Source organism: Leptinotarsa decemlineata, unplaced genomic scaffold (genome assembly GCF_025532065.1).
Source record: "Leptinotarsa decemlineata unplaced genomic scaffold, Ldec_3_MD MMD2_P_RNA_scaffold_7, whole genome shotgun sequence".
Taxonomy (NCBI): Eukaryota; Metazoa; Arthropoda; class Insecta; order Coleoptera; family Chrysomelidae; genus Leptinotarsa; species Leptinotarsa decemlineata.
In genome coordinates this window covers 4,229,476-4,254,113 of record NW_027412534.1, presented here as the reverse complement: position 1 = coordinate 4,254,113, position 24,638 = coordinate 4,229,476, and the positions used below count along the sequence as shown (strand labels likewise).

At 33.8% G+C, this 24,638-nt stretch overlaps 2 protein-coding genes across 3 annotated transcripts; one reads left to right on the top strand and one right to left on the bottom strand.

The window, feature by feature from the left end:
• The first annotated feature begins 1,479 nt into the window (after positions 1 to 1,479).
• LOC141480322 (uncharacterized) lies at positions 1,480 to 7,379 on the top strand. Its single transcript, XM_074170233.1, has 3 exons — positions 1,480 to 6,237; positions 6,555 to 6,847; positions 7,019 to 7,379. Exons 2-3 carry the CDS (start codon positions 6,719 to 6,721, stop codon positions 7,244 to 7,246), a joined length of 357 nt encoding a protein of 118 aa, XP_074026334.1. The 5' UTR covers positions 1,480 to 6,237; positions 6,555 to 6,718; the 3' UTR covers positions 7,247 to 7,379.
• A 1,311-nt stretch (positions 7,380 to 8,690) lies between these two features.
• LOC141480316 (general transcription factor II-I repeat domain-containing protein 2-like) lies at positions 8,691 to 13,454 on the bottom strand. 2 transcript variants are annotated; one of them, XM_074170226.1, is made up of 2 exons: positions 9,754 to 13,454; positions 8,691 to 9,695 (listed from the first exon to the last, which is right to left on the bottom strand). In XM_074170226.1, exon 1 carries the CDS (start codon positions 13,452 to 13,454, stop codon positions 12,159 to 12,161), a length of 1,296 nt encoding a protein of 431 aa, XP_074026327.1. In that variant the 3' UTR covers positions 8,691 to 9,695; positions 9,754 to 12,158. The 2 variants fall into 2 exon arrangements, with proteins under 2 accessions (XP_074026327.1, XP_074026328.1); XM_074170227.1 differs by having other exon boundaries at positions 8,691 to 9,961; positions 10,081 to 13,454.
• Positions 13,455 to 24,638: the final 11,184 nt, after the last annotated feature.

The following is a 24,638-nucleotide window of genomic DNA, read 5'->3' as shown; positions in this document are numbered from 1 at the left end:
TGAATTTGTTTGGAAGCCAGTACATTCTTCACATAAGGATATTGATTAAGTATTATATCATTTATTCATCTTATCATTAACTATTTTGATTATTGTTGGGCTGTTGTATGGGTCCAGACAAGAAATGAAATTTGAGACTTCTGTTTCATTTGTTGGTCTTAAGAAAACTGAATCTTTAACAGATATTTTCAATAGATCTGACCCTGTTTTACTTGAGAGTGGGATATTTGCTATTAGTTTGTCTATTATATCAGTGGAAAAATCGTAGGTCGGTAGCCAGGCAGTTCGACGTGAATGCTTTGTTCACTGTCTCAATCAACCGATGTGTGAGTCGGTTATTGAAGCCGCAGGCTGAACGATTCATTTTCACTTGCTATCGTCCAACTCATGTTAGGAATCACACATTAAGAAGTAAGACCTCGTTAGTCCTTCGAGGATTGTCGTTCGTAGGGGTGCGACAGCTGGTTAACAGAAAAACATATTTTAAACATATACTATTTAGGAAAACTTTTCAATAAGAAGTGTGTTGATAAATTATAGTATATTTTTTTTGTCTGTACAATGTCAAAACAGTAACATTTTTATTTAAGTATATTTTCCCCCCATAAGGGTTATATCTGCGATTTTTATTTCAGGAGAAGAGGGAGTGAAAACCCGAAACTGTTTATAGGACTCTTTTTCAATGTAATAAATTGAATTTTTTTTTCATAATTCCTGAAAAAGAACTGATGAAATTGTGGGCCTATAATACAGAATGAAACATCAACATGGAGATACACTTCTGGATGCAGTAGGTGGTAGTATATCAAGGATGCAGACGAGTAACTTGGAATGTAATTTCTATTTTCATTGATGTAAGTATTTTATCTCGATCTTAGTGCGACATATTTTCCCATGTTAATGATTGAAATAAAAATACATGAGTTTGTTTGGAAGTCAATACATTCTACACAGAAGGATACTGATCAAGTATTGTATCATTTATTCATCTTATCATTAACTATTTTGATTATTGTTGGACTGTTGTATGGGTCCATACTTTTAGAGTTTCTTAGACAAGAAATGAAATTTGAGACTTCTGTTTCATTTGTTGGTCTTAAAAATACTGAATCTTTAACAGATAGTTTTGATAGATCTGACCCTGTTTTACTTGTGGGTGGGATATTTGCTATTAGTTTGTCTATTATATCAGTGGAAAAATCGTAGGTCGGTAGCCGGTCAGTTCGACGTGTGTGCTTTGTTCACTCTCTTAATCAACCGATATGTGAGTCGGTGATTCAAGCCGCAGGCTGCACGATTTATTTTCACTTGATATCGTCCAACTCATGTTAGGAATCACACATTAAGACGTAAGACCTCGTTTGTCCTTCGAGGGTTGCCGTTCGTAGGGGTGCGACAGCTGGTTAACAGAAAAACATATCTTAAACATATATTATTTGGGAAAAATTTTCAATAAGAAGTGTGTTGATAAATTATAGTATATCTTTTTTGTCTGTACTATGTCAAAACAGTAACATTTTTATTTTAGTTTAGTATTTTCCCCATAAGGGTTTTATCTGCGATTTTCATTTTAGGGGAAGGGGGAGTGAAAACCTGAAATTGTTTATAGGACTCATTTTCAATGTAATAAATTGATTTTTTTTTTCATAATTCCTGAAAAAGAACTGATGAAATTGTGGGCCTATAATACAGAATGAAACATCAACATGGAGATACACTTCTGGATGCGGTAGGTGGTAGTATATCAAGGATGCAGATGAGTAACTTGGAATGTAATTTCTATTTTCATTGATGTAAATATTTTATCTCCATCTTAGTGCGACATATTTTCCCATGTAAATGATTGAAATAAAAATACATGAGTTTGTTTGGAAGTCAGTATATTCTACACAAAAGGATATTGACCAAGTATTGTATCAGGAATCGATTTATAATACCCCTCTGAGGACCAATATTGTCACAGCTAACACATGCCTAATAGCAATTCCGTTGTGGGAGTTGTTGGAGGAATTCATACGTGTGCAATTTGATTCTGTACTGAGACGGAAGTTATTGATAAAGATAATTTGTCATTGTTTTACCTGTTTGTTGTACAGCTAATGTTATTTTTCCAAAATTTTTAAATGCAAAATTCACCAATTACACTTATGTTTCCATAAGTTTTTGAAGCCAGAAGTTTCACTTATATCATTTTCAAAATGGCTTTGGATGTATGTAATTCAATATTGTTGAAAAAATTATATCAGTAACGAACACTAACAGGCGTAATGAATGAATGCATTAGTACGTGTTTCTGAAATTCCAGTTTCTTTTTCAAATAATCTATAGGTGATGAATAAAAATCGATAAAAGTAACAAACAAACGATATTGTATTTTTCAAAAATTTATGTAAGAAGACAAATGAAATAATTATGAGAATCCATAAAATGAAAGAAAATGTGTGAAATCCGAATGAAGGAAAAGTACATAATAGTTCTACTTTCTTCAGGCTTTCACTCTTCTACCCATACTGTTGATGAGGTTGTCAATAACATGCTGAAAAACATTGTTCCACTCTTTCAAAATAGCATTTCGAAGGTGTTCTAAACTGTCAGGTGGATGATTTCTGGTATGCAACCTCTTCGAAATGTAACTTAAAACGGATTCTTGTCTGGTGAGTTCGGTGGCCAATTCATCCATTCAATTCCTTTTTCCTCCAGAGCGTTTTGCACAAGCAGTGTTCGATCTGGTGGGGCATTATCAGTCATAAATACACGATACAGTCGATGAGGCATAATTTGAATATGAGCTTGAATTAGATTGGATTGTAGTCCGCAGAAGTGGATGTGTGGATGTCGATGGTGGAGTTGAGAATTGTATAAGGGAAGCCATTTCTTCATCTTCATCTGCAATTTACAGAATAAGTTCGTCGGCAACAAATGTGCCGAAATCATTATTCGAAAGTGCATTTCGAGCTTTCTTTAGTATATTTTCCCTATCATTTGTATTCTTTCTTTTCTTTAGAAAATTTTCACTACTGTTTTCGGTATTGTATCAAGCGGCTTTATGGTATTACAAAAGCCCACACTTTTAAGGCCCGAATGAACAGATGTAGTAACATTAACAGTATGTATATTACATAAATTTTTGATGGCAAAAAATTCTCAAGAAGATTTAATGTGCCAGAAAATGCATTTGACAAGGAAATTGATAGAAGGGAGGTAATACCTGGTAGTTGGAGACCAGAAGAACTTTCAGATAATAATTTATTACCACTTTCACAACAGATTTCCAATAACTACTGCAGTCATGCGAAGGAAAATGGAGATGAGTTCAGAGATTCATCCCTTGTCCAGATTTTCTTCCAATTGATTTTTTTCAATTCGGTATTAAACTGGTTACGAAGATTATGAAATTTCCTAATTTTTTCCACATTGCTACCAAACTTTTCACTCAGTTCTTCGATAACGTCGGATTTTTTTATTTTGTTTTTATATTCAAGAGAATACACATTCCATTTACCGGTGGTAACTATCAGTGAATAGATGTTTTGAAACGTGTTTTGGAGAAATACAATAATTCCACTCATAGAACCATTAAAATAAAACCCGCTAAAGTGAGTAAAAAAGATGAAAATAAATTACTTCACACAGATTATAATCGCATCAAACAAATCGGTTCTAGTATTGAATTCAAAGTGGGAGATTATGTAAGTATATCCAAAAGTCGAGGAATTTTTGATAAAACATATTTTCCAAATTGGTCTACAGAAATATTCAAAATAAGGAAAATACAATTACCTGAACTTATTTACTGAAGGATGATGAAGAACAGGATATTTCAGGAGGTTTTTACAAAGAACAATTACAAAAAGTGAAATATCCTGGTGTATATCTTGTAGAAAAGGTACTCAAAAGAAAAAAAGAAAAGTTTTCGTTAAATGGTTAGGATTCGATAATAAACATAATAGTTGGATAGATAAAAGTAATATTGCACAATCAGCATCATCATTATAAATACTTCATGAGTAGACTGATGACTTTATTGATACGGTGACATTAGGTAAAGTATCATGTTTATCATCAATGTGCAAGGTTTTTAATATGGAAAAACAAGAAATTTTTTATGTAAAGAAATTTCAATTATAAACGTTGAAAGTGGAGTTTGGTATCATCGTATGATAAATTTACCAACAGACCTTAACCAATATAATCCATCTGTGAAAAAACATGTGAACTGGTGTACCAGAAATTTACATGGATTGGCATGGTTTCATGAACGAAGTGATCATTCTGCAACAATATCAACCCTAAACTTTGAACAAATTTCAGAATTTATCAAGAATTGTATAGAACATGATACTTGTGTTTTTGTTAAAGGATGTAAAAATAAAAAATGGCTCAGTCAACTTATACAAAATGAAATTCATAACTTACATGATGAAGGGTGTCTCTCAATAGCAAATTTGAAAATTTTCCTCAAATCTCACCACTGTATGAATCATTTGTTTAATAATCTGAATTATGCAGTAGAAAATGTTTTTTACTAAGATATTGGTGTTTACATTGTAAGAAATGAAAAAAATCTTTCCATTTCTTCATCTTTTCTATTCTCTTTATAATGAGAAATAAAAAGATTTTCTCATTTTTTGTTTTATTTTCCTTTATGAATTACAATTATTATTGTTAGATATCATATGAAAGCTTGTGATTCTTGAAAAGGTGATTGTGGAGCTTCATCATCTTCATAATCGTCCAAGTTTATTGATATTTGTAATATTTCTTTTTTCGATGTTCTTAGTTTCAATTTTTTCGAGGGTGGAGGTGTTAAAAGGGTGTCATCATCCATCTTCATCCAGTAGGTTGAAATCGAACCTGTTCATAGCTGTATTCAAAGCAGACAACTCTTTTTCATTTTCTACCGGCTCGTGTCACTTTTACCGGTAGGGTACCAAATTTTCTATTCAAAGTTGTCATCTTTGGACTATACTTCAAGTAGACGATAATTAACTCTTCAGATTTTTTTATCATCTCCTCAACCCCATATCTATAACGAAGAAAAAATTGTTTAACCACAAACCGTAATAAGTAGAGATTCATTCATATCATTTACTCTAAATCAGGGATCTCCAAACTACGGCCCGCGGGCCAAATCCGGCCCGCCAGTGTCATCAATCTGGCCTGCGACAGCCAATGATTACCTAATTGATGTTACGATTGCTGTGATAACTTGAAGAATGATAATTACTCGGTTTTATTTACTTGCAAGGTAAAACTTAACGACAGAAATGATGACAAAGAAAACTTAACTCAAGTATCTAAGTTTAAGCATATTAATAACTAACAAATAATTGAAATGAATCACAGTAAAACAAAAACACTAATGAGATTCATGTAATTGTGATTTTCCACCGACAATACTTTGTAGTTGTGGATCAATTTGACTTGTACCAATTATCAAAAGAGATTTAAGATGCTCATCGGTTAATTGAGATCTGTAAACATTATTTGTGTACTTCCTCTTGGAAAACGTTTTCTCACACAAGTAAGTAGTACCAAAAACAGAAAACAACCCACGAGCAAATTATCAAATTGTTCCAGTGGAACAGCCGATTGCACCAACTTTTTCTTATGGCACCATTAACAAAGGGACTCTTAACTTTTATTGGTCTCTTAACTTCAAATGAGTTGCACCATACATTTACAAACCAGATTTTACTAAAGGACCATTAATTAACATCATAAACATAAACTCCAAAAGTATTTTTATATTGTGATTTAAAGTTTGTTCTTTATTGTGTGATGGCGGACAAAGGAAAGAAAAAGCGGATTCGAGCAGTAAATTTTACACCTAGAGAACAAAATTTACTTTTTTCTATTTGCCTAAATTATAAAAATGTAATAGAAAATAAAGAAACTAAGGCAGTAGTCAATTCAGAAAAAAATGAAACATGGACAAAAATTTGCCAAGAATTGAATTCTACAAGTGGTGACTTCAATAACCGTTCGGTTGATCAACTGAAAAGATGTTATGAAAATAGACGACAGAATGTAAGAAAAAGAAGAGCAGAAGTCAGACAGGAATGTTTGAAAACTGGTGGTGGTCCACCTCCACCCGATATAGAAGAAAAGTTGGTGCTTGCCACAATGGATTCACTCACAGTGGATGGGTATTTGAATCCGTTTGACTCTGACAGTGTAACAAGTGTTGGATCACCAAGGAAGCAAAATCAAATAGAATATGTTTTTGAAAATCTGGTAAGGAAATACAGTTTTTTGCATTATTCACCTGCACACATTTTAAAGCTCAAGTCCATCCAGTTGGTTATTTTTACATAAAAGCTTGACTTACATATGTTAGAATTAGAAATTTTGTTTTACTTCTGAATAAACTGACGTAAGATTGTACTTTAGTGCTTGATTTCTGTGCTAGTACCTAGTAAATACAGTTCATATTACAGTGCTTTCTGTTAATGAAATATAATGTTCTTCGTTTTAAAACATGCTTAGTTCTAATACATTGGATTGGGATTAAAGTAAAATAATTTCTTGATTTACATTTCTATTACTTTTAGGAACAAGAATCTGAAGTTGAAATTCAAGATCAGGAATATGAAAAAGAGACTCTCAGAAAGATCAGTCTCAAAAATCGGAGGAGATTGAAACAATAAAGTATAACTGGGAAACTTACAATGTTAATAATTTAAAAAGACCCTTAAATCCAGTATTACTAAAAAAAATGGAAGTGAAGAAGGCTAAACATGAACCTAGAAGAGACATTATTGTTATGGAGAGTAAAGAAGATGAAAAAGATGTGCCTGTAAAATCAAGAATAGATGCTGAACGTGGAAGAGGGATGAACAGGAGAGTGAGTATAAATATTACTTTTTCCAAAGTTATTCTTTTCGAAATCCTTCCACATGGAAATTACATTTAACATACAAGGCTGGCAGTATTAAAAATATATTATTTTTGATTCGTTATATTCTCACATAGTTTTTTTAAATTTTATTTGTTTATAATACCTTTTTAATCGTAGGGACATAGAAGAAGACCAACAGCAACAGTGGTAAGATCCCTTGCATCCTCCAGCTTAGCCCAAAAATATAATGACTTGGCAGATAAGAAAGATATTATAGCAAATCATGTAATACATAAATTAGAAAGGGAGAGATTGCATGCTGAAAAGGAACATGACTTAAAAATGAAAAGTCTGGCACTGGATATTAAAATTAAGGAAAAACAATTAGGAAAAATGTCAATATAGTTTTAAGATTGACATGTTCGTTTTGTTATTGATTTCAATAAAAAAAATGACCAAAATACATCTTTTATTTATAAATATGTGATTTAAAATCACTGAGCATGACTTAAGTGTAACTTTTCTTAGTGAAAACCTTACAAATTTCAATTACTTGTTTAAAACAAGAATGACCAAAAACATTTACATTGACCATGTCTAGTCTAAGAATTTTTAACAAAAATGTTGCTGACAAAGTGAGATAATTACAGATCTCGTCAAATGACCAAAGAAATACTAAAAAAGGAGTTTTTATCTGAACCTTTATTGAATACTAAAATTTTTTACATATTGAAATAACGAATTATTTCATTTTGAGTATAATTCACACCCACATTTTCATGGTTATCCATTTGAATTTGTTGAGTATTGGTAAGATAGTTTAACTCATCCTCATTGAGATCTTCTGGTACTGGTGGCTCAGGTTCATTCATATCCCTTGCCATGTTATGAAGAACAGAAGTAGCTATTATAATGGCTAAAACTGTCTCAATTTTTAGGCGAAGTCCATATGCAAGAACTGGAAATCGACGTTTCCATAGCCCAAAGGTCCTTTCTATGGCATTCCTTGTTCTAATTAACGCCTCATTGTACAAGTGGTCCCCTTGCGTGGCAGGATTTGCTAATGGTGTAAGCAGGTAACTTTTTAAAGGATAACCACTATCCCCTGAAATAAAAAAATGAAAAATAGTTGAGCTACAAAACTTTTAGTTGGTACATGCGATACATGGTACAAGTGATATCTACCTAAAATCACACATCCTGGGAAATGTCCTGCTTCGAATCTTGCCCTGATGGCTGAATTTGCAAAAATTGTGGCATCATGAGTTGAACCAGGCCATCGTGCAACCACATCCAAAAATTTTAAGTTTGCATCTGTCAGACACTGCACATTAATGGAGAAAAATGATTTTCGATTCCTGTATATTTCAGCATTTTGGCCTCCTGAAAATTATTAATTGCTATTTCTCTCAAATCTATACCTATATACCTAAATTTAGATAGGAACAATATATTACCAGGTGATTGGATCTTTACGTGAGTACAATCTATTAAAGCTTGAACTTTAGGAAATCCAGCAATTCCATAAAATTTATTTTGTGCAGTAACTGATTCTTGTGGCTCTTGCATCTTGACTTTTTGTGGTCGAAGGTATGCTATAGTTCTAGTTACATAAGCCACAATCCTGCATGCAGTTGAAATGTGCACGTTCATGAAATCAGCCACTTGAATGAGCTGCCCACTACTAGCATAAAATCTTAATGTAAGCAGTAGCCGATTCATAGGTGATAGACTGTTATTTCTAAAAAATAGCAATATTACAAATAAATTATATAAATCACAGCCTAATTTTAAGTTGGCATTTTTATAAATAGCAACAAGCAATAAATAAATGAAAAATATCTTTTACTTATAATCAGGGTACTCCAGTTCATTTTCAATCATCTCCAAAAGCTGCATTACTGTAGGTTTTGTTAGCCGGAACCTTCTAAAAAAGTCCAAGTCACTCAGTTCCTCATAATAATTGGGTCGCTCATTTAACCTGCGTGGAAACCCAAAATCTTGGAAGTCTACAACTTCTATGTCATCTTCGTAAATATCTTCAATTAAATCATTTTCCAAAACATTAATATAATCCATTATTTTTTAAAGGTAAACAATGGCAATATTAAAAGAAGCGAGTAAATACGAAGAAACCTAACCTTACAAAGTTAATGAACCGCTAACGTATGTTTAAAGGAGAAAATTTGGCGAGTTAAGTAAGGGTTTCTTAATAGGTATTTAATAGTCTCTTAAACTGTGATGCAAACGCTAAAGGGCGTTAACGGACCTTTAATGTCCCATTAGCTTAACGCTCCCATAATAAAAAGTCGGTGCAATCGGCCGGAAGACTCTTATAAAATTCCAACAAAGATGAATTTTGATATTTGTTCTTAAGCATATCACTGCACCGTAAATTAATAATTTCCATTTAGACTTCCGGAGCCAGGGTTTCAATGCCAGAATCAAAAGGATTTTGAAAAAGCTTAATTTCATTCGCAATGACATCAAAATCTGAAAAACAAATCTCAAAATTTATCTTCAAAGCACTCAAAGTTTCGATTGCAAAATTTACGGGAAATTCAGTCTCTGTAGTATGGCTGAACATTTCACATGTTTCAAAATGTGTGAAACATTTTTTACGTAATTGCGATTGAAATGGTATCATTTTCTGTCTGAAGGATTTGATATTGGTGTATTGTTACGTTTCAATTCAGCACTAGACCAAACTGCTCTTATGTGACCTTTCAAAAACACTACCTTACCTTTTAAGATCTTTATTCAGAGGATATTAACAATGTAATTCAGTTACAAGTTGATTTTATTCATTTAACATCATAGTAATGGGAATCTTCCGTTCCATAGAAAACCATACCTGAAATGTATAAGAATAAATGTATGCTCCCTGACTAACTGCTTTGACCAGTACTTACGCATTCTCCTATTGCCAATCGACGTTGGAGATCCGAAATTCCTTGCTAGGTTGAAATAGTTGTTATTGTTTGTCTCTCAGTTTTCTTCACCTATCATTTTTTTCAGCCGTTGTCTGCCTTATTCCCTATACCTTTCCGAGAATATTTCTTGCATAGATTGTTATTCATCACTTCCAGAAGGTTTACTGACATATTAGAGCCATATAGCCTGAAAAACAATATTAGTTAGCTCTGGTTTCTGAATACTGTTTGATATTTTCGGTAAATATTCTGCATAATATGAATGCTCTAATATTTGTACTGAAAGGGAAGGTTATGGCGACTTACCTTATATGTTTCTATTCCATCGCATGAATAAGGATTGGTAAATAGTTGAAAATAGGTTGGAACAATATATATTGTAAATATTCGTAAACAAGGTTAAGAGACAGCTGTTGGTTGACATCTGCCGAACTTTCGTAGTATCGTTCCGTCGACTTACACCGAACTAGTTCTACAGTTGTTCACGGGTGGAGGATTTATCGGTTACTCAAGTTGTCAAGGGTTGTTTTAGGGTTGCATTGCTTTGAGAAGGAGTTTTGATGGGTCATGGACTTGTTGATGATGTATCAAGTGGCTGTGGAGGAATTGTTAGATTTATGATGTTGTGCACAGCGCCCCCTTGGTGCTTGTAGTGTAGATTGGATGCACTGTGGCAACAACTGGTTAGCTGTCAGATGTGGCAGTCGCTTAGTATTTGGAAGTTAACCTTCGGTGAGCTTGGTTCGGAGTTCAAAGGGTACCATCAGACTGATTGTAGGATATATTTGGTTGTATTTGTGCCATCCTTCACGGGGATTATTTCTACAAGTCAGGATTGTATAGTGGAAGACTGATTGGTCATTTTGGTGTGGATATTTGCAGTCTGAAACTTAAGCTCTTTTGAGGATTTGTGGTGGTTACCGAACTCGTGCCAGGTGGGAGGATTTCCGAAATTAGGTATGTCTGAATCACTGTCGCATCTCTCATGTGATCTTAGCTATGATATCACTTTTTCAATTCTACAACCTTCGTTTCTCGTCTCTAGATTCATAAGAAACAGAAGGCCCTCAGTCACTCATCAAGTCCCAGTAGGACTTCCGTGCAGAGCACCGCACACGAAGAAACGTATAGAAAACCCCTTGGCCAGGGTAAGAATTTTACCATTAAATGTGTTTTTGATGAGTTTAGTAATTTCTGATTCCATCGTTATATCTCAAATGAATATTAGTATTGAAGAGAGGTTTCAACACTCATTCAATTTTCTTGATTTTTACGGATCATATGGTTATACAGGGCACCCAAAAATATACTCTTGTTATCTTGCTACTTTGCTTGATGAAAATATACCAGGGGTATTGATTAGTCAAATAGTCCTATTGAATGGGGGTTGAATCTCACCTTGTTTCATCTGATTCTGATTGAGAATTTTCTTCCGTAGGGTTTTTCTTCCGTAGGGTTTTTCTTCCTGCTTTTCTTTTCCTGTTTTTTTTGTCTTCGTTCCTGTTTCCTTTTTCTTTTCCTGTCTTTTTTTTCCCCTATTTTCTTTCTGGATCTTATTTGGTGATCCATTACTGGTCCAGCTTGTCGTGCCCTACAGGGTGATCTATCTTGGTGGTGCTACAGGGTGATCCATCTCCGCCGTACTACAGGGTGATCCATCTCAGCAGTACTACAGGGTGATCCACTTCCGCCATACTACAGGGTAGCCTAACACCATATACCGGGTGGCCCAAAAGGAGCACGCAAGTTATAATTGATTTATTTGAAAATTTGTGCAATACTGAGATATTTAAATAATTGTTTGCCCTTATGTTTATTGATACCTGTTGATATAGTGTTGTTTATCGTTTATTGATTAAGAGTTGTTTATTGATACCTGATTGATATAGATATTTGTGAAACGGAAATTGAGGTATATTCTTCCTTTCACGATTTCTGATTGACACCGATGCGCCTACGCCTGAGCTCACGCGACGCAAACGAGTTTGTCTTACCATCCGATACTAGTATTTACGATTTCACCTACTCAATTTTCGTGGTAGTTTTACTCGACGTATTGTAGTTTTTTGAGCGTCGTTACTACCGTAATTTATGGCTGATTGAATTCGTGGTTAGATACACCGCGCTCTTGTATGGACATTTGAACATCGCGTAGTAGTGTGAATATTGCATTGTTGTCTTAGAAGCGTTGTTGGTTAATCCATGTAAGTTAGGATTACTGAATAAATCATATTGGGGATTTTTATCTTTTATTTCCAATATTAATTGGTAAGTTATTGATATTGTGAGTTACTTAGGGTATCTGGAGGATTAAATTTACCTGGCGCCCATTAAGATCTATTTGAAATTTGCTAAGTTGTTTAACCCACTCCCGTCTCCACTGTTTAGCTTAGCCGCGGATACCCATCTGTCTTATTTGTTACCGACAGATGATTTAGTCCCCTCTTGTGGTTTGTGAGGTGACAGTATAAATCAGGGAGAAGCTGATTTTCTCCTTGCAATCTCAAATTCAGTTCGTTCATATGATTTGTCAAATCGAAATAAAAGGCTAACTTCCACATCCATTCACTATTTTCTAAATCGGCAAAAGGGAGCTGCTTCTTATTTAAAAAAAAATCGATCTCTGCTCGAAGTTCAAAAAAGCGCTTAAGGACTTTTCCGCAACTGAGCCGGCGTACGGCAGTATGATATGGTAAATCATTTTCTCCAATATGTTGAATAAACCCGCGAAATTGTCGGTGATTCAGCCCAGTGGATATGATGAAGTTAACAACTGATATGACTGGTTTTAGAACTTCAGACATATCCAAACATTTTCCGCACAAGAACTGTTGATGAATGATACAATGTAAGACTAATGGTTTTGAACCACCATCATTTTCTACAGCCTTTGACACAAGTGCAACCACTCCTTTATTTTTACCATTCATATTTTTGCCTCCATCAGTTGTTATAGATTTCAAATTTCTCCATCGAAGGTTCTTTTTATTAATGGCATTTTCAACTCCCTTTAAAATATCTGCCCCAGTTGTCGTGCCGTGAATACTATCAATATCAAGAAGTTCCTCATACACTTCATAGCTTTTATCTACTTCGCGAATAAAAATCAACACCTGAGCAGTATCTGACACATCCGTTGACTCATTCAATGCTAGAGAAAACCACTCATGATGTCCATTTTTGTCAGACACTTGAAATGATATATTTTCTGCGATGTCTTGCACCGTCCGAGCCACGGTGTTTGCTGGCAAACTGACACTTTTAAATAAATTTACCTTTTCGGGGCATATTTCTTCGGCTACTGCAATCAAGCATTCTTTCATCATTTCTCCATCGGTGAATGGTTTGCCACGTTTTCCGATTTCAAGAGCCACACGAAAGCTGGCGCGAGTTGCAGACTCTTGTCCAGTATTCGCTTTGGTAAACAAATATTGCTGCGATTTGAGTCCGCGTTTCAAAGCTTCAAATTTTTCCTTCCGCAAACTTCCTGTATACTTGGAGTAACTTTGAAGATGTTTCGATTCATAGTGTCGTTTAATATTGTAGTCTTTGAGAACAGCTATGGTTTCATTACAAATTAATAATAGCGCCTTATTACTGGACTCAATCACAAAATACTGAAAGTTCCATTTTTCTTGGAACGTTCTGCATTCACTGTCGATTTTTCGCTTCTTTTCCATACTAACAAATCACACATAAAATATTAAGTCAAATGAAAATACTTTTATTGACGGGTGTTACTTTATTTCACAATAGACAGTTTCGCTTTCTTAGCCTTTCCTATACAGTCTAACTCGAGGTTGCGCCGCTAGCCTTTTTATATGCAATTATTACTGCCATCTCAAGGTGATCGGAATACACTAGCTAGAACCAGAACTTTCTCGAACCAACGCGGTAATTCCAAATATTTAATTACGCCTAATGCCACCTAGCAGGTAGCTGAAAAAGATAGTACATAGTACCACTACTCGCCACTAGATGTCGTTAAGTGTCACAATACAGAATAATAATTGAAATGCGAAAAAAAGCGTAAGTTCGCTTAGGTCACGCACTTTGCGACTATCCTAGTCTAGTTAAGGGCAGAAATTGGCACTTGGAACGAACTTTAAAAAAAATCGTTATGGCCCGAAGGCTTCAAAGTTTGGAGACCCCTGCTCTAAATCATTAACAAAGTAATGATTTTTACAATGAATCCAGTAAAAAATAATAACTCACCTGAATAAATGCTTGAAAACCACCAGGGAACACTTTGGTGTTTGTAATTTTTACTGTAAGAGTAGTTGGAACAGTGCTCATCTTGATATCGTTGTAGTTGTAACTAGAATGAGTATGGTATATCATCAATTCATATTACACATTTGTTATGGAAAAAACGAATAATTATGGTGTAATTAAAAAATATCATGTGATAAGCGTGTTACAAATTTCAACCGACTCATTAGGTTCTGAAAAAACAACTTTGGTGCTGTGTGCCATCAGCACGTGACAACCTTCAATCAGTAATTATGAATAACATTATGCATATTCGATGATAAGCGTGCGATAATCTACAATTTGACTTGCTCAATTGAAGGAAAATTCATCCATTCGAAGCGGTAAACATTTATGTAAAAAATGTGTGGTAGATATGATAAAATATATTTATATAAACATTCGGTGCTCACTTTCTCGAAAACTGTCTTCAAACGAATACAACACATCGATATTTTCAAATTAACTTTCGTGAGCAGTCTTTTTGAACCAACATATAAGGTAACGGAACCATTAGTTGACAGTGATCCAGTAGTTGACAATATAAGTTTCATTTTCACAAAATAAGCTAAGTGTTATTATTAGAAACCCATAAGTTAAAACTTTCTACCTTTAGCAAATTCAACATGGCAGCAAATCACAGTTGGTCAGTTTTATGTTGTGGATAAAATTAGTATTTTTTAAAGAAAAGTGTTTAGAAGGTTAGTATTTTTGCACAACATATGGCATGTTTATTTGTTTGTATTAAATTATTGTAAAACCCGAATGTATATTGCAAGCTATAAGCTAACTCAAAATATGCTTAGAATGTAGCTATGTAATTGTTTACAATATTTTAAGTAGGTGTCATCTACTGGTTCTTATATTCGTATAATTTACCGGTAGTCGACATGGATGTCAACTACTAGTGAAATGATCGTTAAAGTTATTTGTCCCTAAAAAACGCTTTACGGGCCTTCTCAAAGCGTGTTGTTTTTTCTAAAATCTTTTCAAGGGGATACTTCGATCTGTACCAGTAGATGACAGCATGCCATTTACCAAATTACATGTCTGTAAACTACTGATGTTTTTTTATTTCCGATATTTTATGATGCCTCCAACCAAAGGAAATATAATTCAGAAGAGCAAATGGAATCTGCATTAGCTGCGATTTCAAATGGTCAATCAGTTGCTTCTGCAGCTAAAAACAATAGAGTACCCAGAAATACATTAATTAATAGAATTAATAAAAGCGTGTCAAAATTTAGACAAATGGGCCCAGATTCCATTTTGACGAAGGAAGAAGAAAAAAATATTGTTTTTTGGATTTTCATAATGGCAAAAGCTGGGTTTCCAATTGGTGAAGAAGCTTTACTTACCAGCGTTCAACACTTAATACAAGAACTGAAAAGAAAGAACCCTTTTAAATCAGATATACCTGGGCGGAAATGGTACTACAGTTTTTTGAAAAGGAATCCAGAAGTATCTACAAGGACTGGTCAAAATTTAACAATAAGCAGAGCTTCAGTAACTAAGAAAAGTATATTAAATTGGTTTCAAGAAATTAAAACTTACGTAACAGAACATAAGTATGAGGAAGTTTTCAATGATCCCTCACGAGTATTTAATGGAGATGAGTCTGCATTCTTTCTGAATCCAAAAGGTAGTAAAGTCTTGGCAAAGAAAGGCGATAAAACTGTATATCAGCAGGTCAACAGTGATGACAAAGAATGCCTTACAGTTTTAATAACTGGAACCGCAGCTGGAACGATGGCACCTCCAATAATATTGTTTCGGTATGAAAGAATTCCAGGAGACTTAACTGTCAGTGTTCCTGAATGGTGGGGTATTGGGAAGAGCGAAACTGGTTGGATGACTGGAGAAACATTTTTTGAATACATCACAAATGTCTTTTATTCATGGTTGTTAAATGCCGGTATTACTTTGCCAATAATTATTTTCATAGATGGACATGCATCACATTTGAGGAGCAGACATTCAAAATGCGTTTTGTCCAATACTTCAGCTTTTGAAATGGAGATCAGATCAGGATGAAAAGAGAATGGATCAGATGAAAGAAGAAACAAAGGCTAAAATGGACTGGTCCAAATCTACTCCCGACAACTTAAGGACCCCAAAATCTAAGGTTCTTATTTCAGGTAGGTAAACATGTACTTTTTTGAGATGAGCATCAATAGCCGATGTTTCAAGTACGATGTCGATGTTTTTTTGCCATCCAAATGTTCCATGTTGTTGGTATATCTCGATGGTATTGTTTTGAACTACCATCAATGTTTTGTACAATGGTACATATAGAATTTAGTGACGGGATAATTCGAATGGAAAATGATTATTCGATTCTTGCAATAATCAATTTTTGTCGACTACTTTAACATTTTGGTTAGATAATATTTAGTAAAATAAAACCTACTGACCAAAAAATAACGTTTCAATTTTACTTTCAGGCGAGTCTGGGAATAAGCGAAAAAGGAATGAGTATGAAACACTTTGTAGTAAAGTCACTGGGCAGAAGCCAAATCCAGTTTAGAGCAAATCAAAATTTCTCAGATGGAGAAAGAACACAATTTGAAATTGAAAATAATGAAAGATAAATCAGAAGCTGAAATTGAAATGATGAGAAAGGAGACAGAACCCATGATTGACAACTCCAGAAAAGAACTGGAGGTAACTCTGGAGGGTATTAGGGAGCAAAACAATTTAAAAAAGGAGATTTTGTTATTAGAAAAACATTTTCTTCTTTTGAAAAAGTCGCAAAATTATGAGATGCCTAAAAAATTATAATTTTTCAAAGTAACAGGATAGTTTTCTATGTTCATTCTTTATATTTATTTGGAAAAATGGTAAAATAAATGTTTGTGAATTAATCCTATCCAGTGTTTTATTTGTTGCTTAACAATGTACTAAGAAGGAGGAAATAGAAAACGATATAGGCCTTATATTTGGATTTATTTTACAAATTACTGAAATAGTCATTAATCAATTGATGCCTCACTACATTGTTAAGATTATTCATATCATTGATATTGATATGGTTATCCACATCATTGACAAAATCTATGGCAGCTTCTTCTTCCTCATTAATAGGTGGTACAGGTTCATCAAAAAGCTTGCAAATGTTTTCCAAAACTGCTGTAGCAATAACAACTGCTTCAACCTTTCTCAATGACAATCGTATACCAAAAGCTAGTATCGGAAACCTCCTTTTCCACTGCCCAAATTTCCTTTCTATGCAATTTCTGGTTCTGATTTAAGATTCATTGAAAAGTTGTTCGGCTCTGATTTGTGGATTTCCAAGAGGTGTTATCATATACTGTTTTATTCCATACCCACTATCTCCAACCAGAACATAATCATGAAACTCATTGTTTTCAAACTTTGCCCTAATATTTGAGCTGGCAAATATATGAGAGTCATGACTGGAACCTGGCCAACGACATATTACATCTTGGAACTTGCAGTCTGCATCACATATTGCCTGGACATTGAAAGAAAAAAATCATTTTCTATTTCTATTGACTTCCGCGTTATCACCACCTGGAGATAATATTTTTATGTGAGTGCAATCTACTGCACCAATACATTTAGGAAATTTGGCTATATTGTAGAATTTTTGGGAAATATTTCTACATTCTGCCTCAGTAACTGGCATTTTTATATATTCTCCATACATATGTGCAATAGATCTGGAAACTTTCGAAACTATTCTACTTGCAGTTCCTTTATCCAAACCAATAAAGTCCCCAACTGTTTGCAAGAAGTTACCTGTAGCAAAATATCTCAGTGTAACTAATACCATTTGCTCTGGTGTTACAGCATGGTTTCTGAAAAAGAAAAAATAAAATTTCAATATATATTGCTAAGCTTAATATTTGGTATGAAATAACAAACCAATAATAGTAAAAAAAAGTTAACTATACCTATCAGTTGGTGACATAATTTGTTCTCGAATTCTTTCAATCACGAATCTTGATACTTGTTTCGATAACCTAAACCTTTGAATAAATTCATCATCAGTTAGAATATCAAAGTAGTTTTTTCTCTCCTGGAAGTGAGGATGTTTCCTTCTCCTAACATTTCCACCACATCCACAAAATCCTCGTCATCTGCTAACTCTTCCAAGTTAAGAAAATGATCAATTCCTGCCATTAATCAATAGTATTTTCAGTACAGTGCACAAAATATTTTATTCAATGAAAATTGTGAGGTTATAAAATGCTAGAACCGAGTTTAAGCCTAGAAATATGATAGCTCAAGCGAACCTACATATTTTGGTAATCCGGAACTAGGTTCAAACTTGAACTGCAATTGTACAACAAATAAAATTATATAAACTTGGTTTAGACTTGAACTTCCTTTGAACCACGATTGTACAACTGGGCCTAAGGCGCATGTTTTAACACAACCATGAACATTCAAAAGGCGTTCAGTCCCATATGAAATCCCCAGTGAAGATTGATTGGACATTCGAAGTGCATTTTGTCCACTACGCATAGACTTTCAAAACGCCTTTGTTGTTGCGCTGCGGACGTATTGCATTCTGAATGCACTTTGGCAAATAGTACACAATTATTATTGCTATTATACTGTTTGATGATCTGAGACAATGGAATGTGAACATGTAGTAGGTGATAGTGATCGCGGAAGTCGTAAAAGAGGGAAAAATTCCACTAAGAGAGAGCGAAATAAACAAATAAGGTAAATTATTAATAACTACTTAGAGGTTATGTTTTGAACTTTTAATTTCTTCAGGTATTCTGATTTTGACTCCAATTTGGATATGTTTACAAATCCCTGCAATCATGAATTATGTAATATTTCGCTTCAAGAACTTCGTGTTTGTCGAGCGAAATTCTATAAACAACCAGATAAAGTGAAACAAGATACCAAAATTTCCCATCTTCTCCAAGTGTCTACACCCAAAAGAAACAGAAGCAGGAAATTACAGAACGAGAAGCATCATAGTATGACTATTAAGCATAAAATATGGACTAGTTCAGGAAAGCGAGACGTTTGTCAGAAAATGTTTCTTAATGTATTTGGAGTAACCCAGCGGCGTGTCCAAAGTATTGCAAAAAAAATGAAAACTGGTGTTGGTATATTAGAAAACAGGGGTGGTGACCACCGCTCACATAAAACTACTTCGAAAAAATTGAAAGTCATGGAATTTATCAAAAATTTAAAGGACACAGAAAGTCACTATGGACGCGGTAAATCCCGAAGAATTTACTTACCTTCCGAGTATAACAACAGGAAATCGTACAACAATTCTGTAGAACCAAACTACCAAGTCAATTACAAATTTTTTAGTCGCATATTCAATGACAAATTCAACATTGGTTTTGATTCTCCAGCCTCCGATGTTTGTGGCTTTTGCATGCGTCATCGAAGACAGTTAAGTTTGTGTAACGAGCCACAAGAAAAGACGAACATAATGACCAATCTGAGGGTTCATAGATTGAGGAGCAAGCAATTTTACAAGATGATGAAAGAAGAATCAGAAGATAGTCTTTCTTTTTGCTTTGACCTACAGCAAGTGCAGGTACTACCTAAAGTGCCAATAGGATATGCTTTTTATGCACAACAAGTATCTTTATATTCTTTCTGCATCACTGACATTTCGAGCAGAGCACCCATTTTCTATTCCTGGCTAGAGACTCAAGCCGGTCGTGGATCCATCGAAGTAGGATCTGCGTTGTTTGATTTCTTTTCAAAAATGGCATTTCCGGACCACGTAAAGGAACTGCGACTATACTCAGATGGATGCGGTGGCCAAAATAAAAATAGTCACATTGTTCACATGTGTATGATTTGGCTTCAAGGACATGCTCCTCTAACGTTACAGTCCATTAGAATGCGTTTTCCAGTTCGTGGGCATTCGTACCTACCTGCTGATCGCGTATTTGGCAGAGCCGAAAAATTGATAAGAGCACAAAGTATGATAAAATCTCCAGATAAATACTGGGAGCTTTATTCTAAAATCGGAAAAGTACGTAAATTAGGAGTAGAATGGGCAGCTATTTATGATTTCTAAAAAGCATTGACATGTTTGAAAAAAGTTTCAGGAATCAGCGAGGCAAAGAGAATCTTCATCAAAAGACTGAGAAATATAGGTGTAGGAATAAAAACTGAGCAGTTTTATAGAAATGATGATTGTTCGAAAAAATACGAAACTCTGTTGAAGAAAGGAAAGAAATTTGAAAGTATCGTGCTGTCACGAATACCGCTTAGTAGGGAAATAAAAAGGAAGAAAATAAAGAGCCTAAATAAATTATTGATAGAATTGGCTGGTGAGAATTGGAGGAATGATCCAGAATTGTCATGGCTTGCTCCAATTTTACCCAAAAATGTTGAAGATATTCCTGGAGACGAAGATGTGGATGATGAAGATGATGGTGATTCTGAGCAGCGAGAACTATGTCAATGTCAAGAAGATGATGCTGAGATGAAATTATAGGTTCAAGGTTTTGAGTTCATTCCTTCTGAAGAAGTACTGTTAATGAAATTGTTATTTTTTTTTTAATTACATGCCTGAAAAAAGAATAGGTTTTTGAAATTGCTTGTTTTACTATCAAACAGCATTAAGTCCCTTGCGTTCCCAAACAAAATGCGTTTTGTCCGATATGGACAATCAAAGAGCATTTAGGCTCATTTGTTATTAAAATTTTTGGGTTGAATAACAAAAGGCGATTTTTGGCATCAAGTTGATATTGGAGGTCATATTTTTTGCAAATTTTTTAGTCCGTTTTTAGTCTCACGAAAACTTATCAGTTTCCTCATAGTGAACTTTGCCGTTTCCTGAAAATTATGCAATTTGGACAAAATGCATTCTGAATGTCTGCTCCTCATTTAAAATTACATCTTAGCAAATTCTGTGAAAGTAATAAAATAATTTTGATTGCTTTATTTCCAAATGCCACTCATCTCATTCAGCCTATGGATGTAGGTGTGTTTCGTTCACTTAAGGATGGTTGGAAAAATAAAGTTCAGCAATGGCGATTAACCAATTATGATGCTCCTGTGTTAAAAAAGATTCACTTTTCCTCCTTGCTTGCTGAACTACTGGAAGAAAGAGTGACACCAACTGTACTTACATTTCGAAAATCTGGTATTGTTCCTTGGAATCCAAATGCTGTTAGCCTAATGGACACTGATATACATGAATCTGATATACCTAATCATTGCAACGCTGCGGCAAGTCAAAAATCAAAGTGTTAGAAGTTGGTCTAAAGTTCTTAGAAGATAATATTGATGAGGAGAAAATTGCAATATTTAAAAATAGAGTTGAATGGGATGGAGACATACGAGATCATTCTTTATTTTATTTTTTTAAAGATAAAATGTCTAAATTAAACGTTCTTAAATCCCAAATAATAATTTAAAAACAAAAAACCCAAATGAAAATTTAAGGGGAGAAACTGAAGTACCTTCTGAATATAATGTTTCTCTAGAAGAGCCAAATATTGGTAATGAGAGGGAAGAAACTGAAGTACCTTCCGAATATAATGTTTCTCTAGAGGAGCCAAATATTGGTAATGAGAGGGAAGAAACTAAAGTACCTTCTGAATATAATGTTTCTCTAGAGGAGCCAAATATTGGTAATGAGAGGGAAGAAACTGAAGTACCTTCTGAATATAATATTTCTCTAAAGGAGCCAAATATTGGTAATGATAGGGAAGAAACTGAAGTACCTTCTGAATCTAATGTTCCTCTAGAGGAGCCAAATATTGGTAATGAGTTATTTAAAACACCCTCATCTCCTGTTAACTCACCAACTGAAACAACAAAACATTTTACACCCGAAAGAAGTCAAACAGAAGCCCTACAATTGAGACAACCGTCGTAATCATCATATGTGGTTCCATCTCCATTTAAAAGAGCTCCTTTTTGGCCTGAACCTAAACAGTCAAAGCAATTAAAACGAGCTAAGAAAGAAAAAGTACCTTCAGTTATTACGGCAAAACAATGGCAACAATATCACGAGAAAAAGCAAATGGAAAAAGCAGTACAAGAGGAAAATTGAAAACTAAGGGCGGAGGAAAGAAAACGAAAAAAAAAGAACGAGAAAAAATAAAAAAAGGAAAACAAGAAAAAGTGTAACTGATAGGAAATAAACGAAAAACGCGCAAAAGAAAAGTATTTATTTCTTCAGATTAAGAAAGTTGTGAAGAATGGCAAGAGTCTGGTGATATCCTTGATGATATCAGTTTTGTGTGGAATGGTACGAACAATATTAAACAAAAAGATAAAGTGTGTGACACAGAAAAAGATACAAATTTAGATTTTAAAATTGAAGAACGTAATACAGACTCGACAACTGAAAATATACCTAACAATGGAGAAAACTCCACACAAGTGTATAAAGGAGTTGACTACATTCTTGGTTCATTTCCAGGTAAAAAGGAAGAATATAAATTTGTGTGTGTGTTATACAAGAAGTGTGCAACAATGATGAAGTTGAAGTTGTAGGCATGACGGCTTTCAATGAAACAAAAATCGTATTTAAGTTGAATGAGAAGGACGTAAGTTTCATTAATATTTTCCAAATCATTGAGAAGTTAGAATTTCCCAACATAACTTGTGCTGGAAATCGATTAAAATATGAATTCAAGAAAATGCTTGAAGTTGATTGATAGTTAAAATATCCTGTAGGTGTCAACTACTGGAATTTTGAAAATATTGAATGTCATCTACTGGTTAATTTGCAACCTGTAAGAAAATCTAGCATTTTTTGTTTAATATTACATTTTGTGAATATTTTCAGTTAATTTCTTATTTTACAAATATTAACAACTATCTTGAGACATAGTCAATAAAAATATTTAAATCTGTAACCGTTTTATTCTCAGATTTGTATATATTTTTTCTTAAGCTGTCAATTACTGGTTCCGTTACCTTAAAGGTGTTTATACATTTCAAATATTCATTTCATCAATATCACCTGAATACAATTCATCAACATTTAAACAATAATGAAGACCTGTCTAGAAATGCAACAAATTAGTGAAAATATTGTGTTGAGAATTCAAGAAGTTGGTAAGTTAATTAAAAGTAAAAATGATCATTGAAAGTGGATGAAATTTTTGAATAAAAGTATATTATTGTTAAAAAAGTACATCAAATTTAACGAATGTTCAAACAAAAAATATTTTTCTGAATTAGAATCAAATTCACCTTTACTAAAATATTACAAACAAAATTTCAAATTCAATAAAAATGTTGATAAAAAACAAAATTTAATTTGGCAAGATTCAGAATCATGTTTTAACAGTCGTATGAACCCGACATCCTGAGGGTAAAAGGGTTCAAGATTATATATATATATATATATATATATATATATATATATATATATATATATATACAGGGTGTCCCTGGACTTCCTCTTTTTCTCTCGGGAATGTATAGATGGGGTCAAAATATCACCAGTACTTCATATAACTTTTTTTCCTAAAAGTCTTCGTAACCAAGTTACGGGCCCTCGAAGTTACAAAATGAAAAATGTTTTTCTTTGATAACTTTTCAAGTGAATATTCAAAATCATCCAAATTTTGGTAATTGACTAAACAAATGAATTCCGTCGATGAGCTTTCATGCAGGAGTCAGTTGTTTTGCTACAAAGTCAGGAACGGACTACCCCCGATGGTCCACACCCCAAAACTTTGAAATGACAGATATTTTTCAATATTTTTCAACAAAATAAGATTACTTGGACAATTTTATGAATGAAAGTACTCGTGTGGAAAGTCGATCGGAGCAACGAGTCTTGATAAAAATGTAGTTCTACTCGACGACATCAAACCCGCTCGTCCACCATTATTTGAAATGAATAATTATCAAAGCACAAATAATAATGTTAACGTTAATTCAACAACATTTATAACAGGAATAATACAAAGTATGCTAAAATGAAGTCGTAAACAAAAAGAACAGTACCTATATGGAAGTTTAAGTCACAATTGTGATAGCAGATATTTTTTCAAAAGAAATATCAAGTTCTGTAGATTCGTGGTGTTTTTAAACTAACAAGCTACTCTACTATGAAATATCGAATTCATTCCATATTTTGTATGTACATAATACGTGTGGAATAATCACGTTTCGTGTTGATCAATTACCTGAATCTCATGAAACTCAACATTCGAATGTTTCAAATTCTTCTTCACAGCTGAACTGTTGAGGAGTTTCACTGATAATTATAATTTTATGGGAGAAATTCTTTAACACGAATCTAAATTTAGCTGAAAAAACGCACATCGGAAAAAATAGTTACTATACTAATAAAAAGCAAACGAATGAACTACAAAAACGGCTGCACATGATCAGGTGAAAAATATCCAGGGAATAATTATGTTCCATTTCTTTCACAGATGTTGACAAAAAAACCTTTTAGAAAGTTTTGATAAAAAATGAGAAACTGGAATGCGATTTTGTTTTGTTGAGTGGTGCGTTGTCATATGACTATCATTGTATTGTCAATATTCTATAGGATATTTTGAATTTTTTTGATATGGCCGAACAGTTTACATTCAATGAATATGCAGATATGCATGTATTTTATGGACGAGCATTTTGTAATGCTGCAGAAGCTCGTCGTCTGTATTCCGAGCATTTTC